The following is a 21131-nucleotide window of genomic DNA, read 5'->3' on the forward strand; positions in this document are numbered from 1 at the left end:
GAATAAATCTTATTGCATTCTCATATAATTATATATATATATTTATATTTATATTGCAATATATTATTCATAATCGTAAATTAAAAGCGACGGAAATGAAATTTTGCAGATTAATTACGTATCCCAGAGTCGACTGACGTTTCGATGCGATTATTCGCTGCGCGACATACCGTCCAATCGTCCTCTGCCATAGAAGAGACAGGAAGAAGAAACAGCTGATTTGCAGACGGAGAGAGACTTTTTGCGACAGTAAAATATCGCGTTTCATAAAAAGGCTACAGTTTTACTAAATATAATTTTATCTAATTAATTAATTAGATTATAAATCCGTCTATAGTATAGATTTATCTCTATAATATCTAAATTAGGTGTTAATTTAGATATTATATAATAATATATATAGTGCAAATTTTAGAGATAGATGCGATACTAAGCTTTATCCTGGATATCTTCTCCGTGCAGACAAACAGATCTCGGACAGCAAGAGAGAAATTTATTACGTGTGCGAACGCAGCCATAGCAAAGTACTGTAAGATACTCAAAGCTTACGATTGTTGTCATAATGTCAATGACACGTGAATGTGATAAGATGAAGGAAAAGATAACAAATGTCAAATCAAAGCGAACGATCAGAATAAAAGGCTAAATTTATGGTGGGACTCGGAAGAGAATATATATTAGACTCTAGTGAGTTTAATTTTAATACACATTTTATCGCGTGGAATATCATTGTATCTTAAATGAAACCATTTGTAGCATATAAACAAATAAATAAAAACAAATGCCGCTTATTATTATTATTATTATTTCATATGTAATAATTTAAAAAAACTCATCCAAATTTTAACGTTAAATCTTCATTAGGTTTTTTCTTTTCTTTTTTTTCTTTTATAATTAAGTAAAAATAGCAGAGAAAATAAAATTTCACTATCTTATCAAAAATTTATTGTTTATCTAATTTATGAAATTGTGATGATAAATGAGATATTCTCTTACTATAATCTCTTTATGTCATTGTTTTTTTTTAAGTAAATTATATTAAATAAAACGATTATTTTGAAAAGTACACGAGATAACATTAATCGTAAAAATTTATTTTATTAATGGAAATTTGAAAACGTCGATTTGAATATCCCATACGCGCCAATTGAAAGGTTAATTAATTAATATTATAATTATAATTTATTATAATTTAATTATAATATTAATTATAATTTTTAATTATTTTGATATAGTTTCATTGCTCTCGTCAATTGTATCCGTAAAATAATTTTAAATATTCTATTGAATAAAAACAACCCTGTATCTTTATCGTACATTTAGCGTTGAATAGGAGCGAGTGAAGATTTTATTACAAAGATAACTGATTGAATATGGATTAAATTACTATTTTTATCGCTAAATGTATGCTAAGAACGGATAAGAATACTTTTATAAATTTTTTTTCAAGCGCACGTTTTTCCCACCATAAATTCTACAAAAAAAAAATGGAACTGTTCGCTCGCGCTCTTAAAAACGCCGTTTCACATCGAACGTGTTCATCTTTCCCCGAGCAAGCTCGTTGTAAAGATGTAAAGTTTCCATTCGCGTTAGTCTCGATAGTCGGTCAGATAAGACTTGTAAGATATACCCTTTCTTCGAAGGCGCAATTCATACCCAGGCCTAAGTCTGTCGAAGTAATGCAAAAAAAGGCGATAATCGCAAAAAAAATTTCTCCGCTCTTCGTTATTTATGCGCGGCTCGAGTCGAGAGTAGTTCCTCCGCATTCTTCATTCGAATCCCGAACCTTTCGAACTGTATAAATATAAAAATATCACACGAAAGAAGAGTATTTTCCCTTCTCTCTCTCTCTCTCTTTCTCTGGCCGAAGAGAAAGGTAAAAAAAAACAGCACTCTAAATTTCCATGCGCAAGAGCGTCGTTTTATTTTCTGCGAAAGCGACAAAAGGTAAACACGAAATTGCTAGAAATATCGTGTACTTCGGCAGAATAACAAAGCGAACTCTGTGAATTAATTGTGTAATAAAGCTATCCTACGATATTGTGTGTGTATGTGTGTGTACATTCACACTCGTGAACAAAAAGAAAATGAACATACATGCGATATCTAATATATATACATATATATGTATACACGTTTACATATGGATAAATATATATATATATGTTGTTGACTCCATTGAAAGTATGATAATATATTATGGATATATTATAATGAGGATATATATATATACATACATATATATATATAATGACACAAGCATTAAGATGAAATTATTGAGGAAATTATTAATGTAATGGGAAAATGTAACAATAAAAGTCGTACGAAATGAAATAAAATGAAATATTACCTCTTATAAAAAGTAATGCTTTTTCTCCCTTATACATATATGCATATTATTCCCCTTTTCATTCCATTATTCAAAGCACATAATTACACAGTAAATGTGCAGATAAAATATATAAAATTATGCTCAATATAAAAAATATACACACACATTCAATTATAATATTCTAAATAAAGTTACAGGAATACATTAACATTTCGTTTTATAATACTCTATAGCAAACGTCTTACACTGTCTTAACTGCATATAAATATAATAATCCAATATTGTATTAAAATAAATTTTTATTACACATCATTTGTACCATAATATTTACAGATCTTTCAAAAAATGTATGTACATCAATTAACATCCCGATTCTCATATATTCTACTTGATTCGAAATTCATATACTCATGAGATTCCTATTATTGTTATTAACCTTATAATAGAGTATTTGCCAGTATTTAATTATTAAAAAAATTACAAATCAAAATATAATAAGATTAATAAATTATTAATCGATATAACTTGATCGAATAGAGGAAGGAAGCTATACTGGTTGAATTGGCATTACAAAGAAAATCACAAATAGTACTGCAGTCGGCCAAGCGAAATAGAAAACGCGAAATACGTATTATATAAATTTACGAAACGCTATATTCCAAGTATAAAAGCGAAATCGAAAAACTTGAGTGATATACTAAAGCGTCTAAAATGTTTGAGCAGTTAATCTCTTTTACGTATACAGTAAATTTGTTTCATCAATCTGTCTGTGGCGAGTATTTGAAATTTCAGATCAAGATATACGTATATATATATATACACGTATATCTTGATTTGAAATTTCAAATACTCGCCACAGATGATATCTTTTATATAAAATTCATTGTATAAATTCTCAAACTATAACACTTAAATATAACTGACGTCTTTTTCGTTCCATCATTCATTTACGTCATAATAAATAGAAAAATGGAGTGGAATATTTAAATTATCTTACATGTGTTAAGTTTCTGAGTTGACTTAAATACAAGCCCAGCTTATGCGGAACTAAATGTAACGTTAGCGCGTTTTAATACTAATAATGTAATCGTACTGTCAAGATTCGCGTTTCAAAATAACCTTTAAATCTTCTGGCAATACGTGCGTAATGTCATTTATTCTTTCTCGTAATCTCTCCTTCACCGAGTTATCGATTGGTACATCATCGATGCAGCTTCTTTCCAATTTTTGGCGAATCCTAAGAATCATATCGATCACCTCCACTTCTTGCTTTCCCTGCACCCACGTTTTCAGATCCTATCCACGCGAATGTATCGAAAATATTAGAGAGAATACAGAAAAAAAAGATAAATATTTTGATACGTACTGCTTGCGACAATTTTTCCAATTGTTTAGCTTGCAATTGCTGACTCAACTCTGTATATCTATTGTGGAACCACCCAGAGAAGTTGGGCGATCGAAAGAACCGTTTGTACAATCCTACCCAATCCCCCTTTATACCTGTAGTCAATTGGGGACCAGAGCTACTTAAGCTAGCTAGGAAGTCATCTGGATTGAACATTTGTGGTGTAGGAGTTGCCTAAAGTAGTCGCATTATTACACTTTACATGAGCCGAGAGAAAGAGATCCTATAATTATTAAAATAAAAGTTGATTTACTTTAAAAGGCGATATGTTCTTTTGAAGTGGCATGAGAGTCGCAATGTATCTCTCGAGCGGAATCATAAAACTCTCAGTTAACTCTATCAAATGACGTTTCAAGAGCGCAGTCTGCACCTCGCCCGGCCGTTTCGTCTGAATGCCCCTGAACAATTTCTTTAAAATGGTCTTGTCCTTCTGCAGAAAGGGCTTGTACTGCGTATAAACGCCAGGTTTGGAGTCCAGCACTTTCAGATTTTCGGACCTCTTGATTTTGTATTTTAGATCTTCTGAAACATCAAATCTTGAACACACACGTCACAAGTAGATAAATGTCATAGAACTTACCACTGTTGTTGCCGTTGCTTATCCGAATGATATGCGGCCAGTGTTGCAAAGTCTTGGCGAAGAACGGATTGGTCACGCCTAGGATTACAGCAGGCGGCGTCGGAGAATCCGTGGTATATTCCTTAAATTCCGAATCGTGGATAGTGAAATACGGGCGATGATCGGCGCAGTACTTTAATGGCGCGATCATGCTAGAAAAATTTTTTTTTTTTCTTTCTTTCTCGGTTATATGTCATAAGTGTATGATAAAAATCTCGAATGTTTCATTGTACTTACACTATAAGCGCTTGAACTAGTTCGGAACATGTGGTGGGCGAGCTAGCCATTACAACGATTGGCTCGCTGAGAAGCACCAATTCCCACAATAAGTGTACATAACTAACAACACTGGCTAGACTCCGAAACATGTCGCCTTCATAGGCTGACGTCAACATCAGTCTTCGTGTTGCGTGTACATTTGGTGCATGTTCCATAGCAGCTATTGAGGGAATAGTGGCTTTACAATTTTGGTTTGGGATGTATGTCTGTAACAGTTAGATGCTGTATAATATACGCAGTGTCTATACGTAAATATTAAAGCGATTTTATAATTTTTAGCATATGCTTTACCTGAAATAACACACCGATGAGAGGTAAATGAACTATCTGCCCTGGAACTGGAGGGGGCCACTGATCGATCTCGCGCACCACAGCCTCCATGAGTGCCGTTCCGACCTCGAAAAATTCTGGCGCGATTAAAGCGCACAATTCACCAAACAGATTGACGAACGGCAGTTTCGTAATTATAACAACACTCTGGAAGTACGATTTTGCGATTGATCACAGAATTTAAACGAATGACAGTAATTTTATAGCAATACGAACCTTTTGGAAATATCCTCTTGGCAAAGACTTATCCTTCACTTGCCGAAAATATACGTATCCCCAGTAATAATCTCTATCAGTTTGTAGAAAAGAAGGTGATTTTCTGTCATATTCCTCAAGTGCACTGGTTTTCTGCATCATTTTGCTACTTTGTCTCATTCTAACATGATATTGAGTGTCTCCCATGCATCCAGAGTTGGAGTCAGGAAAAGCTAAATAACAGACATTGGATCTCTCTTGCTCCGATAATTTAATATGACTCGGATAAATTGCCTGCGTAGAAAAAAATATTAATAAAATTAAAGATTAATACACAAAAGTGTATTCCATTTTAGTTAAAGCAAAGTGAAATAATATTATCGTACTTCTATAGCTTGGCCCAATTCAAGATCAAAAGTAACAATGCATATACAATGCACCCAATTATTAAAACGCTCCCATTTTTCATACATCACTTTCTCCTTAGCGTTTACACTATCCGGCTCTTTACTCGTTGAGCAAGAAGGAACTGACATTGTTTCTTTTTCTACTTATCTCACTATCGATCTAGTCGCTAGATTGTATATTGATGTATGTGTTATTCGTCATTGTACAATATGACCTTTCACATGACACCTGCACTATAACAATTGACTAATTTTTATGTCATGTTATGACAAAATGCGCATAAAGATTCTGAAAAATATAGATTTCAAACATCTCAGTATCATAAATATGAAATCTGAATGAAATTCTTATAATTGAAATTAACTTACCACTATATATATATATACAATATATATATACATTAACTATAAATCTGTTCTAGGAAGTTGATTGCGCTAACTTTGATTATCCTACTCGGGCTACTATTAATCTGGAAATCTTTGTACCCTGTTCGATGATACTTGAAAATATGGAATAACTTCTATGTGTCCTCCTGAGGATCGAGACTACCTTTTTGCGTGCAACGCCTAGTCAAAGGAGAGGAGTAGCCACGCATAACGTCGTGCAATTGTTAAAATCTCCATATGCTTTCCACATTTAAATAACAATCCGTCAAACAATACGCCAATAGGTGAGGGCGTGCGAGCGAGAGTCGTCGAGGCGGAACAGCTGTGTACAGTTGACATTTGTGTAGACACGTGGTGCTCACCTTCGCACCCTCGTAGAAATTCCTCATAGTGTTTTGAATACCGATGATATTTATTATAATTAGGCGCCTTATAACCTCCGTCCGAAGAATCCTCTTTACGATTGCTCGATGACAGATATTCAGATTAATCCGCTTCAGAGCAGTCACCTCGATCCGTCTCTCGCGAATAAATTAGCATCATCGTCCAAATTATATCCTCAACACTTCACGTTCGTATACGTTTCCCGTTCCTTTATACATGACCCTCACCGAAGGAAGCACCGAGGAACCATAAGCGCATCCCAAGACATGGCAGCATCCTTTTTAGTTCACCGTTCTCTCATTAGAACTAGAGATCTAGAGAACCTTTAGGAGAGAGAGGCGCCAACCAGCCTTTTCGCGATTGGCTGTCATAATATATGCCATTTGGTCATTTGTGACGCCAATGCAGAGCAGATGGGATACGAATTCTCGGACCGAAGATATCAAATGTTTGAGGTTATATTAAGCCCGTATCAGACTATGCATTGAAAATTGAAGATTGAAGATTAAAAATTGGAATTTGACTGATCAGAACAAAAGGAACTAAAATTTTTTTGTTTTGATTGTTCAAATTTCAAATTTCAATCTTCAATCTCAATCTTCAATGCGTAGTCAGACACAGTCATTAAGCTCGTATTAGACTATGCATTGAAAATTGAAGATTGAAGATTAAAGATTGAAATTTGACTAATCAGAACAAAAGGAACTAAAATTTTTTTATCCTGATTGGTCAAATTTCAATCTTCAATTTCAATCTTCAATGCGTAGTCAGATACAAGCATTAAGCCCGTATCAGACTATGCATTGAAAATTGAAGATTGAAGATTAAAGATTGAAATTTGACTAATCAGAACAAAAGGAACTAAAATTTTTTTATCCTGATTGGTCAAATTTCAATCTTCAATCTCAATCTTCAATGCGTAGTCAGAAACAAGCATTAAGCCCGTATCAGACTATGCATTGAAAATTGAAGATTGAAGATTAAAAATTGGAATTTGACTAATCAGAACAAAAGGAACTAAAATTTTTTTGTTTTGATTGTACAAATTTCAAATTTCAATCTTCAATCTCAATCTTCAATGCGTAGTCAGACACAGTCATTAAGCCCGTATCAGACTATGCATTGAAAATTGAAGATTGAAGATTAAAAATTGAAATTTGACTAATCAGAACAAAAGGAACTAAAATTTTTTTATCCTGATTGGTCAAATTTCAATCTTCAATCTCAATCTTCAATGCGTAGTCAGAAACAAGCATTAAGCCCGTATCAGACTATGCATTGAAAATTGAAGATTGAAGATTAAAAATTGGAATTTGACTAATCAGAACAAAAGGAACTAAAATTTTTTTGTTTTGATTGTACAAATTTCAAATTTCAATCTTCAATCTCAATCTTCAATGCGTAGTCAGACACAGTCATTAAGCTCGTATTAGACTATGCATTGAAAATTGAAGATTGAAGATTAAAGATTGAAATTTGACTAATCAGAACAAAAGGAACTAAAATTTTTTTATCCTGATTGGTCAAATTTCAATCTTCAATCTCAATCTTTAATACGTAGTGTGATACGGGCTTAAGGGGGTGGCCCACTGAAAAATAAGGTTATGTTAGTTACATGCTGAAACATATTCATTCCAGATTCTAAACTTCATTGTAAAACGTGCCCATTCGCGAATATACAGTGTCAAATTCAAACAAGATGGGCTTGTATTGTATTTTATGTGGTAGAAAGGACAAATCTGTTTCCTATTTACGGTGAGTAAAAATGTATGTAATTTATTGTCAGTTTGCGTGATGTCAATAATCTCAGCAACGAATTTAATTATTGAACTATTTAAATTAGTTACTATTGAAACTATTTTTTTTTTTTTTTACATTTTAATTACACAAATGCATTTTATTTGTCAACAGATTTCCATCAAATAAGCACATCAGGAAGCAGTGGTTGAATTTCTGTAAGAAGAGCGAGAAAAATTTATATGACTCACATAGATTATGTACAGATCACTTCAAACCTGAGGATCTGAAAAAGCGTTCAAGGTGTGTCGTTGTGCAGGCAGAAGCTGTGCCTTGCATATATTCGGTGAGGGCACACTTCTCTATTATTGGAAATGCCAGTAAAAGGCCATTGCACGTTAAAAAGTTTTAATCGTAAGGCCGTAAACAAATAGATCAATCATAATCAAGTATTCTAAAACGTGATAAAAATATTTGAACTGTGATTGATTTGATTTGCTTACGGGTTTACAGTTATGACTAAAATTTGTTCACATGCAATGGCCTTCAGACTAATGATGACAATATCTGTTCCACCGGAATCATAAATAGTGATTTGAAGAATGACAATATCATTGTCGTGAATGATTCGCAGTCCACAACAGTAACAGAAAGTGAGTATCATCTTTGTTTGTATATCTGTTTAAACGTTTTGATTTGTACACACCAGTAGCGAATCAAAACATATACCAAGACATTAACTTTTCAATAATCAAATAAGATATTCGATCAAAGTTCGATCACTTGAAGGATGCCAAAATATTAATTTTTTATATATCCAGCTTGATATCTAAATACAACCAGAAGTTATATTTTCGGTAACAAAAAATTTGTATAACTTTTATTTGTTGACAACATTTCGTCGATCTTTGTATACTGTTACTTTTAATAATCCCTTATATACTATTTCTGACAGATATAGATAGCGATCCTGCTCATTGTACTGGAATAGGCAATTGTGAAATTCCTCTGGATCATTGCCTAACTTCCTTGATACGGGAAGAAGATGCTCATTGCAGCAGCAAGAAGGAACGTTTTGATTTCGATTTTAGCGAATTGGTTTCTAATGATGGTATTGATTCAACAATCCCCATTCAAAAATTACCAGTAAGTATTACTTCATTGAAGTAACTATTTGTACCTTATATAAAATAAATTTTTGACATAACTATTACAATTCTGAGATGGCGTTTTGTATCTTTCTTTACGATAAAAAGTATATGTTTTACAATAAATGTGATAAATTTTACATTGTTCGATAAAAATATAAAATAATTATATTGTAATTATATTTAATCCTTCTAATATCTATTAATTTATTTTATATTTTATAATCTAAAAATAATAAATCCCCTATTTTGTATTGGATATATAGTAAACATATGTATAAATATGTATAATAATATAAGTTTTGTATAATCTATCAGGTCTCTGCCCTTACACCAGCCATTTGTGAATCTGCTCCACCAATGATACTAGATCCACGTTATGTTGGTGATATCCAGTTATCTCATCTGGCAACGCCAAGACAAGCTACAAAAGCCATCAATGTAATACGATGTACCGTTACACAGCAACGACAGAGAATTGAAACGTTGCAGAAAAAATTCAGTAGATGCAAGCAACGTATATCTTTGCTAAAGGATCTGGTCTTCGATTTGAAGAAAAGAAATTACATTTCTGAAACTGTTGCTGACATTTTAATGGTACGTTTAAATAACATTTATCGGTCAATGAAGGCTCCAAATAAAGGCCAAAAAAAACGATCATATTCGACAAAAATATCTAAAACTAATTTTATTTAAAAACGAATAAAATTGTAACAAAGTGTAATAAAATTATTTTACCATATTATATAAAAAATACTTATTGATTTCATCAACACTGATTCATTCCTTCCTTCATTTCTTTATTAATATTTATATAAATACATAAATATATTGTACATTTAAATAAATAAGTATACAAATGAATAAATAAATATTTATATATTTATAAATAGATATGCATCGATTGCTTAATTCCAATATTGATTAATTTATCTATTATTTGTTCACTTATTTGTTTGTTATATTTATTCATGGATTTTTTACGGTATTCGATTTATTCATTAACCAATTACTTCATTATTTATTCATTTTGACTTGTTTATTCATTTTAGTTATTTATTTTTATTCATTTCTTGCATGAATTAATTAGTATAATTAATCGCAATACTAATAGCGTTTTTTTTTTTTTTTTTTTTTTTTTTTTTTTTTTTAAGATTTCCACGTGTACATAGTGCAACATTTCAGATCTGGTTAAATTATATATTCCAGAACATTTAATGGAGAGATTAAAAAAATTTACATCAATTCGTATATGCAGTAAGCATTTTGCAGAATCTGATTATCGTTGCTCGAGTTCGAAACGTTATCTAAAGAAGGATGCATTTCCAACAATATTTAAACAAAATTCTACATCTATCATTGAACATTTTGTTTTGGTAAGCGTTAAAAATTTTGATTTGAAGAAATTGTATTGTTTTAAAAATTATGCGTTTGATTATAATTACAACATTCATTAGTACTAATCATGTAAAATATAATAATTTGTATAATTCAGAATATTAATCAATAACATGAAATATATTTTATAATAATTTTTATGCAGAAACTTCAAATATTTAAAATTATGAAGGGTATTAATTGCAATATTGCTACTTAATAGGAAAAATGATCTTTGTTTTTATATATCATATAATATTGTTTTCTGTATTATGAACATTTTTATAGAATGAAAAAATTTAATGAATGTATCATTGGACAGCAATGTAGAAGAAATTGTCCCTAAAATTGATGATATACGCAAGCAAGCTTTTACGCAAACCAAAGATACATGCTGCATGCAAGCTTCTGTACAAACCAGAGATACATATATGCAAGCTTCTACAGAGATTAGAGATACATATACGCAAACTTCTACACAAACCAGAGATAAAAGCATCCAGAAATCGCAAAAAAGAATGCCATGATCTCCAATAGAACAGGCTCTTCGGAAAAAAACTAAGAATTTGTACACAAAATTAAAACGAAAAGAAAACAAAATTAAATATTATGATGCAGTTATGACGTATTTCCGAAAAAAAGATAATTATTCGAAGGAATTAGAAAATGCATTAGTAAAATAATTTACAGGAACAAAATTAAATTTAATTTTCAATGAATTTCAAAATAGTATTCGTAAAAAAATGAAATATGGCAGCATGAAACAATTTGTCTTGATCTTATATTTTTATAGTTTTAAAGCATATATAATTTTTTACGTACTATTCTTTGCTTGCCTCATAATGCAACACTTTGTGCATAGATGGCTAATTATCATTGTGAAGTAGGCTTTGCGAATGAAGTTTTTAAATATTTTAAACAAAATATTTCTAAACCAGATTCTTTAAATAATGTTACATTAATTTTTGATTCTATGTCATTACGTCAACAAATTGTATATGGCCAAACCAAAGATAAACATAGAGGTTTTATTGATTATGGTACTATTAGTCAAAATATAAGCCAAGAATTGACGATAAAGGCTTTAGTATTTCAAATTGTATCTTGTACTAGAAAATTTAAATGTCCAATCACGTATTTCTTTATTAATAAATTTTCTGTGTTATACAAAAACAATTACTTATTCATGCTCTTATAGAACTCTATGAAGTTAATATTATTGTACATTTCGTCGCTTTATGATGGTGCCAAAGCCAATTTGAAAACTTTTGAATTACTTGGGTGTGATTCCTCAAATTTTTTTAAACTCCAGACATTCATATATCTCTCAATACTGATTAATGTTTATTGCATACTTGATGTCTGCATACTTGCGTACGACTGTCTACATGATTAAACTTATTAGAAACACATTTTTTGATAAAATGCTTTACTCTAAAGCAGGAAAAATATTTGAATATATCCGAACACTGCATATTTTGCAAGAAATGGATAATCTCAAATTATGTAATAAACTGTCTAAGGAACATATAAATTTTTATAATAAAAAACTAAATATTAGATTAGCAATTTAAGTCATTAGCAATTCTGTTCCCGTTGCAATAGATTTTCTGAGAAAAACAGAAAATCAAGATTTCATTAAATAGTGAGTACAGAATCCATCAGAATTTTTGAACTGATGTATTAGAGATTAGATATCTATTCTTAATATATAGAATTATGTTATATAAATCATTTTTTTTTTTTTAATTACCTCGTATCTTTTCAAATTGAAAATGATGTATCGTAACTCTAAATAATAAAACATCTAGCTTCATACATCTCACAACAATCTCTTACATATATTCAATTTTGTATGTGACAAAAATTTTTACATTATCAATAAGAAAACATGCATTTTATAATAAACATTTTGTTACATTTCTAAATACTTCTACAATTTATTATATATTTTTTCTCCTGCTCTCTTTTATACAGTTTAATATATGTATTGCTCCCACTTTCTAATTTACGTGTTTAAAATAAATAAATATAGATACATTAGACATAGGTCTATAATTTCCGAAATAATAATAGAAATACTCAGCTTGGCAAATAATGACTCTTAATGATTTTGTTACTCCAAATATGATAACAAAATTAATAAATAACTTGTTTTATTTACGAACCCAACATACAATTTTATTTTTACATATGATACATATATTTTTATGCATTAATATATATATATATATTTTTCCTTTTCACATAATGTTATTAAATTTTTATAGAATTTAGAGAAAAAAATAATATACAATATTTTAAAAATGAAGATGTAATGAAACCCTGTAAAACTATTTTTATATATGTTGATGGAATCTACAGATACATGTACAATTTATAAGCATGACATTGATAATATTAAATTGTTTTCAATTTATAAAAATGCATATTTATATCTGGAAAATATTTTGTTCTATAAAACAGAATATTTCTGTAAGATAATAATGTCTTTCCACAGCTATTATTGGTTTATCATAAGATATATTAAGGTATATATGTCGTAACCAGATTATGGTACATAATCTATCATTTTATAAAACGTTTAGGCATTTTATAAAGTATAGTCATATTTTCAAATCATGGTTGAAAATGAAATATTTTACAATCTAAGAATTTTTTTTAGATTCTGGCTGATTCATTTGGCTTGTTAGCGTTTTATAAAAAGACTAAATTCTTAGCCAGATTGTAAAATACTTCATTTTTAAACCATGATTTGATAATGTGGCCGCACTTTATAAAATGCCTAGACGTTTTATAAAACGACGGATTATGTAATCTAGCTACGACATATACGATATACACATGTATTGTACATATATATACGCATTCAATATACAGCGATTCGGCCGTCTTGTCACGCTTACACAACCCACACATTTATACGTGCGCGCGCGCGCGCACACACACACATTTTGTAAATACATGTAAATACATTTTGTATATACACTCAGTCTAACAGCATTTAATTAGGGGATAGTAAGAGTCTAACGCGGATAGTAGTGGATTAGTTTTATAGAAAAACAAATTTTCTGTGAAATTGGCGCACCATCATCCACATCTAGCTTTTACTCTATCCCGCGATTATTTAAACTTGTGATTTTCATTTCAGAGCCTTACGTTTCTTTAATTCTTTTTCTACCAAGCTTGTGTATAGCTGGTGTATAACGGATTTTAATTTGGATATTTGTTTTTGCTGATTCCAATTCTTTTTCTGTAATTTCCTGATAGCATTTGACTTTTCAACAAGTGATCGTCCCAATGATACAACTTTATTTTTTAATATGACTTTTTCCGGTGTATCGTTTGGCAAAGTTTTCATTGGAACGTCAGTTTCACAGCTCAACATGTCAGAGCTAGTAGAAGGCAACGATTTTATGTCGACATTTCTGTTAGATGACTGAGATTTTATATCAACATTCACTTGTTCGTTGAGTTGTGATTTATCCATTTGCAAACTATCGTTGACAGTTGACTCTTCCATAATTTTAGAAATATGCATATCGGAACTACAATCCATCATTGCTGTATCTGTTATCGATTTGTTAGTTGCCGTGGCGTCTATTTGAGATGTTTCATTAATACTTCCCGTCTGTGAACGTACTGTCATTGCAGTAATTTTATCCTGCAAAGAGATAAATTATTGTTACTCGTTGAATTCTATTATTATGGAATTTTTACTTTGTTACATTGCTGCATGATGTTCAGCTTGGTTTTTATGACATTTGCTAATAGCACGGTTGTGGCAATGTGTCAAACAGAAATAAGCTTATCGATTTTCTTTGGTTTCTTTGCAAATAATATAAATATATACACAAAGAAAAGGAGATGTATTCCCTGTATTAAAAACCAGCTATGTAATAGTTATTTTTATATTACAATTATAAAGTAACATGTATTTTTTCCAATGTATTCTATCAGCTTACCACTTACATATTTTGATCTTGAAATATGTATTGTTGGTACAGAAAACAGTTTCAAGCGAACTTTCTCAGCTGATGTTCTATCAAAACATGATGCGTCGAAGTGTTGCGAACAGAGTGTAGTGCATTTGAAGTTTTCATGTAAGCCTTTGTTCTTATTAATAAAATTGATCCAGGTATTTCTTTGATCTTCGTTTTTCGGAAACCTGTTTATGATAGCAGTTACTAACCTATGAAACATTATTACTGATAGTAATTACTAACCGATGAAACGTTATTCCGTAATTTCGAGCTTTTTTTGTTATGCCACAAGCCTGACAATGCACCATGATGCTTTATATCTCACAATTATTATATAATTATATGAATTATACACACGATTAACAAACAATACTTATCACAACTTTGTTGTGTATCTGCAGCTACATAAATGATTGGCCGCGTTCAGGAAACACGACTATTGAGCATCGTCTTGTCATTGTCAACACTCGACGTTGATTTGTTGGTTCTAGAAGTAAGAACCAATCACGTTCGATTGCTACTCAACGGTTGTGTTTTGTAAACGCGCCCATTGACATGGAGTGCCGCTACTGATCATACACACACACACACACACGCACACATATATATATATATTTATATAATACTGTGCTAGTATATTATTTAGAAGTCTACGGGTGCGAACTGTCCGTGACTGTCCGGTTGGACCGGTTGACCGGCTGACGAGATCAGCTGCGCGCGCTCCGCCCTCTGGACGAGCCATGCTGGCCGCGAGGATCTAAATCACGATCAACCAAATTTCCTTTGCACGGCGTTAAACATGAGTAACGTCATCCTTTCCTGCATTTATCGCGGAGCAACGATCCACAACAACAACACGGGTGTGTCGTCCAGTAACTTATCGCCCGGATACGGTGCGATCAAGTGTGTCAGTCGCTTCGCCGAGGGTCAAGTATGTCGGCGCTCTCGTGGGCGCTAAGCACGCAGGGCAACGTGCACGCACGTCGACCAACCGCCAGGAGAATGTCGGCTACCGCGGCGAATTCCCAGGACAAGATCGCCGCCTGTAACGGCGGGGACGATGTTGTACCGGTGATGACGCAGCCCACCACCAGAGGTGGACTCAGGGTCTACAAAATCGTGGTGCTAGGCGACGGTGGTGTTGGCAAATCAGGTATCGTATATATAAGCGATAAGATTAATTAAAATATCTAACGTTATATTTGAATCGCATTCTGTGACGATGGTTGCTTTTCAGCTGTTACCCTGCAGTTTGTCAGTCATAGGTTCCTCAACTATCACGATCCCACTATAGGTAAGTTAATCAAATGCACTGTTCAAGTTTGTTTAATAATGATTTCTCTTTCATTCGTAGAGGACTCGTATCAGAAGCAAGCGGTTATTGATGGCGAGGCGGCTCTCCTGGATATCCTGGACACAGCTGGACAGGTTCGAGATTCTTATGTATGTTACGATGGTCAAAATCGGCATCATGCGATATACATTGATATATGTCCTCCTCTTATGTGCATCCTTGTTTAATGTTATTACAATTGGGAACGATCCTCTTGCATTGTGCACAGGTGGAATTTACGGCGATGCGCGAGCAATATATGAGATGCGGCGAAGGTTTCATGATATGTTACTCGGTGACAGATAGGCACAGCTTCCAAGAGACGATGGAGTATAGGAAACTAATATCACGCGTGCGCGCCAACGAGGACATTCCTCTGGTACTAGTCGGCAATAAGTGTGATCTCCAACAGCAGCGAAAGGTACTTTGGATCCTCTCTGTCGAGTTGACATAACAGAATATACATAGCAATTATATATAAGAACAATGAGATATCAAGGTGTCTACTCCCTGAAGAAACGTAGAAAACTTAGACTTTTCAAAGATTTTCTTTTCTACGTGGAAAAATTAGGGAATTTTCATGGAATTTTATTGGGACTTTAGATTTTAAAATTTCTCTGATAATTTTGCTTTTATATTGTAAACAGTCGGTAAGCCAAGTTAATTATTTCTTTAAAATATATTATAAATATATATATATATATATATATATATATATATATATCTGTTTATATATATTTAATATCTTAACAAAATATTGAGTATGCAATAATATTTCTTTATTCTTAATAATATTTCTTTGTAATTTCAAATGATAAAAATGTTACACGGATGAAAATTTTATCTTATGAAAACTATCCAATTTCAAAACTATTGAAAAATGCCTGGAAGATCAGGACATTTATTTACAAGATTTGAGTAGACACCCTGGTGTCTATATAAGGTAGCCCATGTAAAATGTGTTAGAAGCCAATAACTCTAAAAATATTTCAATCACAAAATATCACAAAATTGTTCATGGGAAAATTTCATGTATTTGAGGAGCCTTTCTAATTACGTAAACATGATCACTTTCCCAGGCTAACTTCATAATTTCAAAAGAAACTCCCTATAAAATATTACATATTTGGATTCTACGGGAAAAAATCAAGTAAATTTTATCTGAAACATTTCTTTGAAAAATGCTTCTACCAAAAGTTATAAACATTTGAATTTTATAGAGCGCATTCAAACTAACGATAAAACCATAAATTAAATTAAAGACTTCATAGTTTCTTTGCTTTTTTTATTTTATTAAATATTTGAACTATATAATATATTTGAACCATTCTCATCTAAACATTTATTAATTCTTTCTACAAAATTTTGTCTAACTTTAAACAACATTTCTGAGTTTATGTTTAAAACGACAGATTAAAACTAACTAAATATATAAATCTGTATTTACGTTTCCCGATAAATGTATATGTATTTATGGTTTTTCCTGTTGATATCAAGTACATATTCCAGCGTTGTTTTTTATTTTGTTTTCATTACAAACGCAAGCTTGTCAATTGAGTCTAATCAAATGAAATCACTACAGGTTTAAATGCTTGTAAGTGATAGAAGAATTTTTCAAAGAAATGTTTCAGATAAAATTTACTTGCTTTTTCCCATAGAATCCAAATATGTAACATTTTATAGAGGGTTCCATTTGAAATTAGAAAGTTACTCCTCGTCTCCCTTAAAGGGGCAGTGAGAGCGACTTTATGTTTACAAAGGTCTCTCGAATACACGAAACTTTCTTATGAAGACAATTTTTTGATTCGACAAATATTTTTAGAGTTATTGGCTTGTAATACTTTATGTGAACCGCTCTGTGTGTGTGTGTATATATATATATATATATATATATATTGTATATTGATCTCTCTCGCATATATATTGAATTCTCGGAGTTATGTTATTTCAGGTGACCACGGAGGAGGGCAAGGCACTGGCGGAGGAACTTGGCTGTCCGTTTTACGAGACATCCGCTGCTCTCCGACATTTCGTAGACGATGCATTCTTCTCCCTGGTCAAGCAAATACGCACTAAAGAGAGATCCCGCAACTCACATCGCAAGCGCAGCCGTTGGTGGCGAATCCGTTCGATATTCGCTTTTATCTTTCGACGAAAGCAGAGGCATGCTTTGCATTATTCACCCTAAGAAAAAAAAACTGCAAAGTTTCGATAACGGGATCTTCTAGTAGTGAGACTATTGAACCAATAGAGGATACCAATAGCAATGACGAGAATAATATCGTTGCACAGATCACACAACGAAGTAGATATTACCGATAATATTTTTGTTTCATACGCTATATAATTTTCCTTGTTTAGAGACTGATGATTCGTTAACATCTCACTGCCTTATTGTTGACCCCCGCGGGTGTATGCACTCCGAATATAGCAAATTAAAATTGCAAACAGAACAGAGAGAGACTGGAATAATGCATATTGTATTTATCTTAGATCTGAGATCTCGGATTAATCGATCATTCACACATGCTGCTCAACACAAAGAAACGTAACACATACACACACACACACACACATACATACATACATACATACTTTGTATCTTCTTGACCTCCTTTAAGTCAAATAACTTGTCTGAAACATTTTTTTTTTTTTTTTTTTAAATGCATGGTTTTCAAGATATTACAGTGTGAAAGTTAAAATAGGACACCCTGTATGTATATATATATATACAGTGAATTCGTACTTTCCGCACACTTATGAGACTTCCAGTTTTCTAAGATTTCTTCCGCAATTTTAATTTACTTTGTATAGGCCGGCAATTTTTAAAAATTACGTTTCGTAAAGATTAGTGGCGTAAAACGAAAGTAAACGCAGAGCCTAAAGCAAATGCATTCATTTAATTTTTAGATAAATTCATCTCTAACGAATCATTTTCTAATAGTCGGTGTTTAGATTCTAGTTTACAATTAGTAGCTGATCATGTGACCAAAGAGAGAAATATATAAAGTGTTAACAAGTATATAAAGTAAGAAGTGATTCTTAGCAATACAGAAAAAGAAAGTGAGTGCAAGATATTATTATAAGAGTTTTACAATACAGGTTGTTGCAGATTTAATTATTGATAAAGGGATATGAAAATTGAATTTTTTATTTATTCTAATTTAATTCAATGTAAATACAAGAGATATACAATATTAAATGATTTTAATAGTTAGAATACACTGCTACACAAATTATATGTATGAAAGTTATATAAAAGTTGCAAAGTTTAGAACTGTTATGTATTATGTGAATCACATATATGATCTCTTTAAAATATCTCAAAGAGACATTTCTCAATTAAAATACAATTAAAATACGAATGTGTGTCTGTCATAGATATAATAATTAAAAAACTGGCAATAAAAGAAAATATTACATTAATTCTGTAGAAATTGAAGAAAATATCATGTAGGCTTTAAAATAGTTAGAACTCGTATCTGCGGTATAAATATACCCGAAAGAGCATTTGAATGCAATTTAATTTTTGTTAACAATATCTTCATGCCAATAATCACACGCGCAGCTCTAAAATTATGTAATTATAATTCATATAGTTTAGAAATATTGATCACAGTCACTAATTATTCTTTAATGTAGTGCTATAGTGCTTTAGTCACGAGCTGGTTAAGTGAGACGTTTGTAGTAAAAGAGATTCACACTAATACATATATAAATGAAAGAGGAAACAAAAATCATTTATAGACATAAGTCCACATAGTAATTATCTAGTCGTTACTTAATTTCTCCTAGTCACATTTTGCATTTCGTCGTAATACTTCTTTAACTTGTACATTAACTTAATCATGAAAAAAAAACGTCGACTAAAATGCACATTTTTACATAATGATTTTCAAATTTGTCGAGTGAATCGCAACACATGTTTATGATATATATATTGTGAATATATATAACTATATATATATATATATAATTCTCAAATATTTTCAATGGCTATTAACAAGTACTGATGATTTGTTTCATAATAAAGCAGTGAGAGTGTAGCTATATTTGTAGCAGCAAATATTAAAGTATTACTGGCAGCATTGACAATGAAATATATAATTAATATAGTGTAACTGCATTGATGAAAATAAATGTATGGTAAATGTAATAACTGTATGTTTAGAGAGATTGATATAATATGCAAAGAGTATTATAATTATTGTCTTACGATTAGAAATATTACGAAAGAGTAGCTACATTACAGAGAGATAAAATGGCCATAAAGAGAAAAAATAGCGCACATGTCATAAAAAGACTTTGGGTAATGTTGCTATTTTATATATTGGCGGGTTCGTTTTAGTTATTAGGTAGGAGAATAAATAGATTAAGCATCAAGCGCATAATATGTGACGTAGATTGTGGATGTTGTACGTAATAACGAGAATATCGTGACCCTAATGGAAAATGTAGCGAACATAAACCTATATAAGGAACAACAGCATATATAATTTACGAGAACAATATAATAATCGACGATCGTTTTAAATTGTTACATTTTTGTTTAACTTAAATATGCATATTCATTTATATTTGCTATATATATATAAATGTGTGTATACACTTTCGAAAATGTTGAAATTTTAATATATATAGAATATTAGGAAAAAATGGACCACATGGGTTGACATGTAATTTTTTACTCATATACATATACATATATAAATAGAAGCCTGACATATATATTGAATAATGCATCGCACAATGTAGGGCAGACCAACATCACACATAAACTTTAAGGATTTCGCGATACCCAGATGTGAAATTTTATGTAAGCTAATTATATTTTCGATATACACTGGATTTAACACAAAACTTGTATATTTCATACACATTATGGATATGTGTAAATAATTCCACAGTAAAAATGTAATTCTGTATTCATGAAGGAATATATGAAAGAGTTGAGATAACTTGTGAAATAATCAACTGATGCAATATAATGCCTAATTAATTCCCGTTATCACAAATATGTATTGTTACTTACCTTTATTAACAGAAAGCACAAAACACTACTTTGTGTATATCTAAATTTATCGTCTATTTTTTTTATAAGACTATAATAAAACTGGCAAAAAAAGATAAGACGAGGATATTTATTTAATAAAAAAGACTCTTTATCCGATTTTATGCTTTTATATAAAACATTCACAATTCATTACATAGTTTT

General features: G+C 31.3%; 5 protein-coding genes across 13 annotated transcripts in view; 3 read left to right on the plus strand and 2 right to left on the minus strand.

Annotated features, from left to right (window-relative positions):
- Sap47 (Synapse-associated protein 47kD) overlaps positions 1-2333 on the plus strand; it is a 107296-nt gene extending 104963 nt beyond the window's left edge. The window contains exon 9 of the mRNA XM_070305768.1: positions 110-2333. Within this exon, the coding sequence (XP_070161869.1) occupies positions 110-114 (5 nt within the window). The 3' untranslated portion in view covers positions 115-2333. The remainder of the gene's footprint in view (positions 1-109) is intronic.
- Positions 2334-2590: 257 nt separating this feature from the next.
- Positions 2591-6762, minus strand: LOC138938877 (protein DENND6A). Of its 2 annotated transcripts, none has more exons than XM_070306231.1 (9): positions 5937-6762; positions 5547-5856; positions 5182-5454; positions 4927-5112; positions 4594-4841; positions 4318-4508; positions 3991-4259; positions 3699-3911; positions 2591-3628 (listed from the first exon to the last, which is right to left on the minus strand). In XM_070306231.1, the coding sequence occupies exons 2-9, from the start codon at positions 5694-5696 to the stop codon at positions 3428-3430; spliced, it is 1731 nt and encodes a 576-aa protein (XP_070162332.1). In that variant the 5' UTR covers positions 5697-5856; positions 5937-6762; the 3' UTR covers positions 2591-3427. The 2 variants fall into 2 exon arrangements, with proteins under 2 accessions (XP_070162332.1, XP_070162334.1); XM_070306233.1 differs by having other exon boundaries at positions 3991-4256; positions 5937-6761.
- A 1129-nt stretch (positions 6763-7891) lies between these two features.
- Positions 7892-10446, plus strand: LOC138938723 (uncharacterized). 2 transcript variants are annotated; one of them, XM_070305921.1, is made up of 6 exons: positions 7893-8093; positions 8250-8421; positions 8626-8728; positions 9031-9221; positions 9542-9820; positions 10378-10446. In XM_070305921.1, the coding sequence occupies exons 1-6, from the start codon at positions 8038-8040 to the stop codon at positions 10393-10395; spliced, it is 819 nt and encodes a 272-aa protein (XP_070162022.1). In that variant the 5' UTR covers positions 7893-8037; the 3' UTR covers positions 10396-10446. The 2 variants fall into 2 exon arrangements, with proteins under 2 accessions (XP_070162020.1, XP_070162022.1); XM_070305919.1 differs by lacking the exon at positions 10378-10446 and having other exon boundaries at positions 7892-8093; positions 9542-9953.
- A 2448-nt stretch (positions 10447-12894) lies between these two features.
- Positions 12895-15018, minus strand: LOC138938670 (uncharacterized). Of its 6 annotated transcripts, none has more exons than XR_011447740.1 (4): positions 14827-15018; positions 14573-14768; positions 14329-14476; positions 12895-14264 (listed from the first exon to the last, which is right to left on the minus strand). XR_011447740.1 is itself a non-coding variant. In XM_070305844.1 (4 exons), exons 3-4 carry the CDS (start codon positions 14336-14338, stop codon positions 13743-13745), a joined length of 540 nt encoding a protein of 179 aa, XP_070161945.1. In that variant the 5' UTR covers positions 14339-14476; positions 14573-14751; positions 14827-15014; the 3' UTR covers positions 12896-13742. The 6 variants fall into 6 exon arrangements, 4 of the variants coding, with proteins under 4 accessions (XP_070161945.1, XP_070161943.1, XP_070161944.1 ...); XM_070305844.1 differs by having other exon boundaries at positions 12896-14264; positions 14321-14476; positions 14573-14751; positions 14827-15014; XM_070305842.1 differs by having other exon boundaries at positions 12896-14264; positions 14321-14476; positions 14827-15014.
- A 185-nt stretch (positions 15019-15203) lies between these two features.
- On the plus strand, positions 15204-18498 carry Ric (Ras-related protein interacting with calmodulin). Of its 2 annotated transcripts, none has more exons than XM_070305745.1 (5): positions 15204-15736; positions 15821-15877; positions 15938-16026; positions 16146-16337; positions 17868-18498. In XM_070305745.1, exons 1-5 carry the CDS (start codon positions 15517-15519, stop codon positions 18102-18104), a joined length of 795 nt encoding a protein of 264 aa, XP_070161846.1. In that variant the 5' UTR covers positions 15204-15516; the 3' UTR covers positions 18105-18498. The 2 variants fall into 2 exon arrangements, with proteins under 2 accessions (XP_070161846.1, XP_070161847.1); XM_070305746.1 differs by having other exon boundaries at positions 15938-16011.
- Positions 18499-21131: the final 2633 nt, after the last annotated feature.

Source organism: Polyergus mexicanus, unplaced genomic scaffold, assembly GCF_030449975.1.
Source record: "Polyergus mexicanus isolate NDT 795.1 unplaced genomic scaffold, iyPolMexi1.0 SCAF_13, whole genome shotgun sequence".
Taxonomy (NCBI): domain Eukaryota; kingdom Metazoa; phylum Arthropoda; class Insecta; order Hymenoptera; family Formicidae; genus Polyergus; species Polyergus mexicanus.

Excerpts from the sequence above, each read along its gene's own strand:
- LOC138938877 (XM_070306231.1), bottom strand. The coding sequence starts at position 5,696 with ATGTCAGTTCCTTCTTGCTCAACGAGTAAAGAGCCGGATAGTGTAAAC. Across the intron at positions 5,455-5,546 it reads AATTGGGCCAAGCTATAGAA|GCAATTTATCCGAGTCATAT; the intron begins GTACGATAATAT and ends TTTTCTACGCAG. Across the intron at positions 5,113-5,181 it reads CAAGAGGATATTTCCAAAAG|AGTGTTGTTATAATTACGAA; the intron begins GTTCGTATTGCT and ends TCGTACTTCCAG.
- LOC138938723 (XM_070305919.1), top strand. The coding sequence starts at position 8,038 with ATGGGCTTGTATTGTATTTTATGTGGTAGAAAGGACAAATCTGTTTCC. Across the intron at positions 8,094-8,249 it reads AAATCTGTTTCCTATTTACG|ATTTCCATCAAATAAGCACA; the intron begins GTGAGTAAAAAT and ends ATTTGTCAACAG. Across the intron at positions 8,422-8,625 it reads CTGTGCCTTGCATATATTCG|ACTAATGATGACAATATCTG; the intron begins GTGAGGGCACAC and ends AATGGCCTTCAG.
- LOC138938670 (XM_070305841.1), bottom strand. The coding sequence starts at position 14,891 with ATGGTGCATTGTCAGGCTTGTGGCATAACAAAAAAAGCTCGAAATTAC. Across the intron at positions 14,769-14,826 it reads TACGGAATAACGTTTCATCG|GTTTCCGAAAAACGAAGATC; the intron begins GTTAGTAATTAC and ends TATCATAAACAG. Across the intron at positions 14,265-14,572 it reads ATATTTCAAGATCAAAATAT|GATAAAATTACTGCAATGAC; the intron begins GTAAGTGGTAAG and ends ATCTCTTTGCAG.
- Ric (XM_070305745.1), top strand. The coding sequence starts at position 15,517 with ATGTCGGCGCTCTCGTGGGCGCTAAGCACGCAGGGCAACGTGCACGCA. Across the intron at positions 15,737-15,820 it reads CGGTGGTGTTGGCAAATCAG|CTGTTACCCTGCAGTTTGTC; the intron begins GTATCGTATATA and ends GTTGCTTTTCAG. Across the intron at positions 16,027-16,145 it reads GACAGGTTCGAGATTCTTAT|GTGGAATTTACGGCGATGCG; the intron begins GTATGTTACGAT and ends CATTGTGCACAG.